The sequence below is a fragment of the Pteropus vampyrus genome, unplaced genomic scaffold (genome assembly GCF_000151845.1).
Source record: "Pteropus vampyrus isolate Shadow unplaced genomic scaffold, Pvam_2.0 Scaffold68, whole genome shotgun sequence".
Lineage (NCBI taxonomy): Eukaryota > Metazoa > Chordata > Mammalia > Chiroptera > Pteropodidae > Pteropus > Pteropus vampyrus.
In genome coordinates, this window is record NW_011888849.1 from 568,185 (window position 1) to 577,135 (window position 8,951).

At 40.0% G+C, this 8,951-nt stretch overlaps 1 protein-coding gene across 2 annotated transcripts; it reads right to left on the reverse strand.

The window, feature by feature from the left end:
• Positions 1-250: 250 nt before the first annotated feature.
• On the reverse strand, positions 251-8,579 carry SLC35G1 (solute carrier family 35 member G1). Of its 2 annotated transcripts, none has more exons than XM_011361544.2 (3): positions 8,312-8,579; positions 4,321-4,498; positions 251-2,274 (listed from the first exon to the last, which is right to left on the reverse strand). In XM_011361544.2, exons 1-3 carry the CDS (start codon positions 8,487-8,489, stop codon positions 1,536-1,538), a joined length of 1,095 nt encoding a protein of 364 aa, XP_011359846.1. In that variant the 5' UTR covers positions 8,490-8,579; the 3' UTR covers positions 251-1,535. The 2 variants fall into 2 exon arrangements, with proteins under 2 accessions (XP_011359846.1, XP_011359845.1); XM_011361543.2 differs by having other exon boundaries at positions 4,321-4,501.
• Positions 8,580-8,951: the final 372 nt, after the last annotated feature.

Sequence of the window (8,951 nt, forward strand, 5' to 3'; positions counted from 1 at the left end):
GCCTATAATCTTTTAAATTTGCAGACTTAAGATAATAATAGATGCTAGGTCTGACAAAGTAAGAGTTGGAGACCATTATAGCCTCACCAACAAAGGGTTCATTGTGACAAAGAGTCATTTGCATGTACTCCCCACTTCCAGATTAACCTCCCAAGTATTCCTAAATATTCAATTCTCTCTTTAACTGCAGAGTATTGGCCTGATGAAGTTCCAGATATAAAATCTGTTGTTTGAATTCACGATGTTAGTATCAAGATACAGCACTGACATTTAATACCATACTGATATACTAGAATTTAACAGTGATTTTTTCTTCCATTCCAGAAAACTACAAAAATCAATCAACCATTGGAATTTACATCTTTATATTAAACATATAACATGAAACATTATTACATATAATTCCATAAGGGAAAAAAGACTATAAAAATAAGTTTAAGAGGATTACTGTACTTTAAAAAGTTGTTTTACAAATATATATTCCAAAGTCCTCTAGGTATTTGGTTTGGAGGGTAAGGGAGGTATCTATCAGGGTGAACCATAAGAAACTATGGTTTTTGTAAGTTAAAAAAGTAAAATCTCGGCAATTACATATGGTTCCACCTAATAAAATCCTGAGAAAATTTTATTTGGTATCACACTATAGATTCAAAGGGAATTTCTAGAAAATCACATTTCTAGTAAGGGGAAAACTCTTAAGGATAGAAATGTGCACACTGGCCATGCCAAGATTTTTCTCTTGCAATTTAAAGGCCTGAAATCTTAGAAAGTTTTAAAAAATCTAGTAGTTTAAAAAAAAACAACAACAAAAAAACCAGAGGACCTTTAAAATTATAGTGATAGTTGCAGCTGCCAATGCCACTGAAAGAGAAACTATTAGTCAAATTTGGTGATTTAAAGACTTTTTAAAAAGTTGACATATAAAAATTCTGGTATTAAAATAAAAAGGCACAAATATGGGTTAAAAGAATGATAATCATTTATAAAAGCCTTGAAAATAAGGCTAATCCATTTGTATTATTAACACCATTAAGAAGGCACCTATTCTAAGTTTCAGCTTTGGCCTCCTAAGTGGAATTACATTTCAAATGAATTTTCAATATAATACTAATCGTAGCATCATTATTATCAGTAAGTTTCTTAGCCTCTCCACTGCTTTAAGAGCATCTAAAATTTCCTCCCTACCAATATTCCATCAGTACCAAAGTACACTTTGAAAAATTACATATATTTATACTAGAGTCATAAATTTTTTTGTAGTGTTTCTTCAACTAATGAGCTATCCTCTTACAAATGCCACCCAACAAAAAAAATAAACCAAAATCAAAAAAAATAATTGCTATACCAAACCGACTGGCTATGCTTCACTAATTAAAGACATAACCGTATTCAAAAATGGTACTTTAGTTATGAAATTTATTAAATATAATCAGTAAAGTAAATGCAGATTTTCCGGGTGTGTGAATGTGTTGTGTGTCTGAACCGGGTGACGGTATACTTGAAAAAAAATATATACACATTTCCACAATGATGCTTCATTTGGAATTCTGACACCATTTATGAATGGTTGCTCCACTACTACTGGCTACTACGCAGAGCGCACCACCCACTGTCCACCATGTTGGTACATCATTAAGGAAAATAATCTGAAAGATAAAAGCAAAAACCACATCCATAGTCTTCACTATTGCTACTGGCCCTGCCTTTTCTATTTGAAGGGCTTTGGTGAGAAACACCTGACCCGCCAGACCAAATAGCCCGATTAGGATGAGAAAGAGCCTGTCCAACCCACAGTATGGCAGACGCCACTCTCCTGTTATAAAGAGGATGATGACGCATTCCACAAGGCCGAGAACTACATAATACCAAATGCTCAAAAAGTATTCCACAGATTTCCCCATTTTTCTGAGGATAATTAAAGTGAAGGCAGCAAACAGGGCATGTCCAACAGATGCCATGGAGCCCTTCAGGTGATCTGAATAGCTTTCAACCATCTCGGCAGTGTTGGAACCAAACAAAAACGGCGGCCTCACAATTAGGATCACTCCAATGATGGCGAATGAGGTGAAGAGAGCATCCCAAAGGCTATATTTTTCCTTGAGAAATATCCAAGCAAATATAGCTGTAAACACTGGACAGCTAAACGAGATTACTGTGGCATCAGCGAGGGATGTTGTCTGGAAAGCGTAGTATAAAAGGATCATGGCGGTAGAACCGAGGATTCCTCTGAGAAAGAGGAATATTCGTTGACCTTTTGGGCCTATAAACCCAGTTCTGTAAATTCAAATGAAGGAATGCATATTAAGCAAACTTAGTATTTGTTTTTAAATTAGAAGTTTTAGTTAAATATCATTTTAGAAGTCCTAACTATCGAAAAATAAGGTAATACCAAATTAATTCTATTTTATAGTATAATAATTAAAACCATTATACATCTTTAAAAATGTTTTCTAAGTTTGGCTGACATTAAAGACTTCACAGTATAAGCAAAAAAAAAAATACAAGAGGATTACAGAAATAGTATAATTATAATTCAGTAAATATAGATTTTATATATATGCTTTTATAATTTTATATATATATGAGCAAAAAAGACAAAAAGGAAAATATACTAAAATATTTGTTGTGGTTATATCTTATTCTAGTCGTAGGTACTTTTCCTTCTTTAAATTTATTTTTCCCAAATTTTCTACAAAATATATATGAAAATGTATTGTTTTTATAATAAATACAATTTCAAGATTTAGGTGCCCCGTATAAAAAAAACTTGGTCCTGGATAGTGTACATTCCCAATCTTATCAATTTTTCTATAAAAGCTGAGGCAATGATAAAATTTGTTTTACCCACTGAATATGAGACAACTTTTCACTGTTCTCATTAAGAAAAGAGTTAAAACACACTGAAAAAGAAGCTGTAGAATTCGGATAAGTATAACAACTGCTACTCAAAGTTTTTTTAATTAAATATTTTCTAGGCAGAGTATTATGTAAGTTTTTGGCTAGGTGAAGCTCACTGATTTGTGCCAGGCTGGACATCTTTAGGACAGGATCTAGGCCTGACATGGGGACCCAGGGTCCCCGGAGTGAGAAATGAAAGTGTGGTCATCTTTGATCCACACTTTAAGAAGCAGAGTCTTCCCTGAGAGTGAAATATAAAATGGGTCAAAACAGATTAGTGCCAAGGATTTACAAAAATTCTTCTAGTGCCTTCCCCATCAATACTTTTATTCCAAAATGGGGAAGAGGATTTTATTAGCATCAGTGGTTTGTTGCCATCCTTGGAAAGTCTTACGTAATTTCCTATAATACTGTGTCTTGACCACACTTACACAGGAATTTCTGATAATATTAATCTTAGCAGATTTTCACCTTTTTCACCGCATCCTCAGGATAAGGAGTGAAACTAGTCTAAGTGAATCTGCACCGTGTTATGGATACTTTGGTGGCGAGTGACTGAAGCTTTTAATTTGGGGTTTAAGCATCTTTGCCCAAAGAGAGGAGATACCAGGCAGCCGTCAGGAACCCAAATGGTCTCTCCTCCCAGGGTTCTGTGTGTACAATTTATAATGGTGTGGGGGAAGCACAATTTTAACCTGAGGAGGGCATGTGGGAGTTCCATATGGAAAGGAAAGAGAGGCTGAGTGGGGAGAGATCAGGAAGGATGGGGAACAGATAGTTTTCATATACTGTTACATTCTACACAAAGCATTCTGATCTATAAAACATTTCATTTGATCCTTGCCACCATAAGGCAGGGTAGAGGACAAAGAACATAATTCCCTCCAGTTTACAGATGAGGACACTGAACATGAAAGTAGTTAAAAAGGCCCTCCTCCAGACTACCTTTCCCCTTTCCCAAAGAACCCTAGAGGGAAGACCTAAATATTATTACTGTAGCCTTCTGTCTGCCATGGTAACAGAGCGACCTGTTCTACTTAATGAAACCTTTGACACTAGGAGACACTACCACTTTCTCTTGTTTACTTTTTTCTTCCAAATACTAGTTATGCCAAAACAAAGAAAGGAGGGTAGCACAAGATGCCCCCATTTACACAATGAATTATACAAGGAAAGCTTGTTCTCAAAATGAAGGGTGGAGAATAACTGAATCTCTTTCTCCCTCTTTGTCGGGGCACGTGCTTCGTGCTCATGAGCATCCTCTTTGGGTGGATGCTTGTGACTTTTCAATAATCAGAGCCAAAAGGTGTAGGGACTGGTAAAATCTATAGGAGGGATAAAGGAGATACTACAGAGTAAATGATTTGAGCAGGTCAAAAGATTTAAACATTTATTAATATAGTCTACTTAAGAAATACTTACTTTCTGTATATTAAGCAAGGGATAATGACTAGCATCTGGAACACACATCGGAATGCACTAATTTCTACAGCATGGACATCTTGCACTTTTTTAACAAATAAAGAGCCCACTGAGAAAAAGAAGGCAGACAATAATGTGTAAAACAAGCCCAGTCCAGGACAGCGTGCTTTCTTCTTGGCTTCTGAAAAAGATTAAATTCTGGTTAGTCCTTGTTTCCAAGTGTATGTTTTATCATTTTCACTTAGAAATTGAGAAAAAAATGAGGCAGTGTTATTGGCTCACAGGTGACAAATATTACCTTCTAAGCATCTCCATTTTCTGGACCTGAAACATTTTCCCCACCAAGATGAAAAACCAAAGACGAAGGAAACAATTTAAACCTATATATTTTTTAATGCAGTTTCATCCTAAAAATTAAAGTTCTTTTGGCTCATTGAAGAATCATTCCTCACCTATAAGTCAAAAATAAGTAAAATGCTTGCCAAGACAGTGAGAGAAATCTTTAGGAAATGCCTGTCAAGATGGCTAGAGAAAAATGCTTCCAAATGATATTTTATATCATCTCACTGGTGAACTGGGCTTTATGAAGAAAGTGTTCTGTTCTGGAAAGCAGTTCATAACTGTATTCCATGGCTACATGTTAGTTATCATGCTGACCCTAAAGTGCTTTTTAAAAATATTTTTAAAATAGAATTGCCATCTAATACCAAACTCCTGGCTTGATCTGAATCAGGAAACTTCTGCTTTCTCCAGGCCGTCAAGTATTCAACCTATTAATGACAGTCCGTATGAGCGTTAAACTTTTGTTTAGCCACTTCCTCTGTCTTAGTTGCCTAAAACAAGAATAGAACCTGCTTTCAATCTCACCTCCTGGCATACAAAGAAGGGCAAAATGGAGCAGGATTAGCAGAGAACTCCCTAAAAGGCCACACGCTGAGGAATATACTCTTTTCTTTTTTAACTAACACAAAAAAGGAGAGCATAAGAAGGAAACACTACTGGCCCTCATCAGCTAAGAACACAGCAGAGCTGAAGGATGCGTGGGCACATGCAATTTGTAGTAAAACCAGAATTATTTCCATCTAGGAATTTACAATGTGTTCTTCTACTGTAAAACAGTACTGCATAATCATGTGTTTTTAAATATCCTGCCCTTATAAATGCAAACACCAGGTAATACATTTCAACATCCTGATATTAGCTAAATACTTATGCCCACAAGCGACACTGCAAATTGGGACCAAAGTATGATGATGCACAGTCTTTCCAGTGGCATTCTGCAGCCTGACCTTTGTAGTAAAAAAATACCATTCTGGTCAGAGACTTCCATCTCTTCCTGTTCTAGGTGCACAGCTAGAGAGAATGATTTGGATCTAGCAGTTGTTATATTACAGGTTATAAATTATAAGCGCCAGATTCCTCCATGTTCTATTCTGTAATTATGTGGTCAGATATTGCAGAAACAAACTACACATACCCATTCAGCCCATGAGAAAGAAGCTTTAGAAGACTTCAAAGTTAAGCACCACTGAACACACATCTTGGCTGTGGTCAGCTTTAGAATTCAGCTTCTGAAATTTCAGAATTCAGGTCCAAATAAAATAGTTTTTCTTAAAAGAAACCCAACTCATACATAGAACCTACACCCTCAGACAGAACAGGAAGATCAAGGACAGAAAACATCTCCCTGGTCTATTATTTGAGGATCTTCTCCAACCTAAACTTCTTAATTTTCTCCAGGAATATTTGAACTTAACATGATATTTAACTCTTTGAAAACTTAATTTCACACTCCTGGCTCTGATGATCTTTTTCTTAAAACACATACACTCAATAGTTTCTTGTCTATAAACACTGAAAGCCCATGCTTCCTGACTGGGACAGGACAGTTGTTACCAGGCCTAGCTGAACATGATTATTTGTTAATGAGGGTGAGAACTAGCTCTACACAGGCAAACTCCAGTCTCTTACTGAATAGTAATTTCAATTCTATCAATGGAGATGAGCAAGAGTAACGTAATGCTTATGTAATGTGCTTCCGTGTTCATATCCCACTACAAGCATATCTAGTCATTTGGTACTATAAATAATTCAAATTTAGTAAGCAATCAGTACAATTTCCTGAAAAGAAAACAGAAAAGTTGCTCAGTTTATCTAACTTCTGCTTTAAACTGGTAGTGGTTCACCATTCTGGCTGGGGATTAGAATAAACTAGTCACTTTTTAAACTTCAGTTCTGAAGCCCTACCCCAGACCCACTGAAACAGGATCTCTGTAACCACAAAAAAGCTCCATTGGTGTGAGAACCAATGCTATAAAGCTCACTCCTTACAGCGGAATGTGAGGCATAGACCTAAGACAACCTCTCCTTGCTTCAGTCTGAGATCCACACTGTGCCTCAAGAAAACAAATAGATGTCTTAGGATAGCTGTATGTTGTCTGTGAAGGTTATCCAAAAATGTAAGAAAAATGAGTACATTTCAACCTGAACTTGAAAATGAGCTTTGTTGAGCTAGCCAGTTGGATCAAGAGGTTAAAATGATACTATCACAAAGTTCAATGACAACAGTATGGTTTAAAGGGTTTCTATGGCAATCCTGTTTTCAGAATATTATCTGGTCACTTTATAAAAACTATTATTAAGTCTTACTGTTGGCAACTTCAATCTTAGAAGCTAAAGGACCCCACAAGATTCTTATGTGCAATCCCTTATATGGGTTTGTCATTTTGCCACGTGCTGCCTGAATGAACAGTATTCCTCTTCAACTCACAAACGGGGAACTTTTAAGAGTTTGCAATGACTGACTCAACATTTCACCAGAATGACATTCCACTATAGGGTAATAAGGTGAGAAACTGACTTTTTTTTCAAAGGCTGGTCACATCTGGTCAATTCAGCTTGGGGTAACTCCTGCTCTAGAGGCTCTGGCCCATGCATAAATGATTAGAAGTCTGAATGTTCTGTTAGCATTTAGATAAAAATGGAGCAAGAATGATCTTCCTGGGGAAAGTGCATACAGGGAGGAAAGAAGGTGAGGTGGGGTTAGAGACATAGAAATCCCATCATTCTTAAGGTAGGCGACCCAGAGGATGAGGCTGTGCAGACTGTAATTTTGTCTTGAAAGGACATTTGCCTATTTCTCTCTTCTTCCAGAAGCTGCTTCAAGTTCAAAGAGAACTGTGCTTATAGCTAGTAGAAAGGGTCCAGGGCTGGGTTTCTGGAAAGCTGGTGCTGCCGGGACCTGTGCCCTGTCTCACCGACCCACACCGCAGATCTTCGGAAAAACAAAACAAAAAACCCCCAAAGCCCTCACCTTCCTGGGCCTCACTTTCCTCATTTGTCAAAAGAAAGGGCTGAACAAAATCAAGAGTTTTTCACACAGGGTCCTTGAACCTCTTAACCATGGATGTAAGATTGTGTCTCTGCCTTCTTTTGCATCAGTTGCTAAAAAGTCCTCCGAACTCAAAAAAGTTCAAGAACCAGTGGTCCCACACTCAACTCTGCCTTCCCAAGATTCTAACATTTGGGACAAACATTTTTTTTAGACTCCATGTTTTTAAACTTCCTCTTCGGGGAACACGTTTACCACCGATATCGGTTTTCATGGTTAGCTTCCTCCCAACCACGATCGGCTGAGAGATGGCCTTTCTCCGTGACCCCTTCAACCTCTAACCTCAAGCTGGGCGCACCGAACTGCAATCTGACTCCACAGTCTTGCCCGCAATAGAAACAGTTTAAGAATCCCAAAAAGGTTCTAAACACAATCAGAAACTTTCTCTGGACTTTGTGCCGGCGCGGGTACAGGAGACTTCTGTTTTACTGCCCCCCCGGGTGACAGACCCAGTGATTTTTTAAGCATGGGCAGAGTGCGGATAGAGGGCGCGGTCCTCAATGCTCCCCCGGCCCGCGGCTGCGGGGATCCCGGCGCTGGCACCCGCCCACCTTCCCCCCAAGGGCGAAACCCGCGCCTGGGTCCGCATCCCGCACTCACCCGGCTGCACGCGGGAGCCGCACGGCGAGGAGCGGCACGGCCAGCACCACCCGGAGTCGAGAGTTTCCGCTGCCTCCGCGGCGGCCGGCTCCTCGCTCGCGCCCGGGGGCGTGTCGTCTGTTAGCGGCAGCCCGGGCTCCTGAAGCTCCGCGGCCCCGGGGCTCTCCAAGGGCCACATCGCGCAGCCGGTGATTTCCCCGCGGCCGTCGCGGCGTCTGGCGCCCGCAGCGGCGGCTCTGGTGCCAGGCTCTTCCGGCCGCCGGCGGCGACGGCGGCGCGCATGCGCGCACGGTCCTCTTGGCCCCCACCTCCCCTCCCAGGGATGGGGCTCGTCCTCCGTTGCCCTCTTACCTTCAGCTCCCCGAGCCTCCGCGCAGCCCGAGGCAGGACGCCTCTCTGGTCAGGCTGCGGTGGCCACAGGTGGCTCGAAGGCATCCACCCCTCTGCTGCGGTCCGGCTAGACTGACCAGCGGTTCGGAGTCATCTTCTCCAAGGCATACTGGACCTCTTTCTGTCATTGCAGAGAGAGGTCTTGTGGCATTCTCTTGAGACAGACCTTCAGGAGGTTAGGCGGGTATACTTTTATTTATTGATGTGACACCGTATTCAGCACTTCTGGGATACCTTGGAGACCTTGCCA

Coding starts and splice junctions, on each gene's coding strand:
- SLC35G1 (XM_011361543.2), bottom strand. CDS start 8,489: ATGTGGCCCTTGGAGAGCCCCGGGGCCGCGGAGCTTCAGGAGCCCGGG. Junction 4,502..8,311: donor CGGCTCCCGCGTGCAGCCGG/GTGAGTGCGGGA, acceptor AATCTTTTTCAG/AAGCCAAGAAGAAAGCACGC. Junction 2,275..4,320: donor CCTTGCTTAATATACAGAAA/GTAAGTATTTCT, acceptor TTGAATTTACAG/AACTGGGTTTATAGGCCCAA.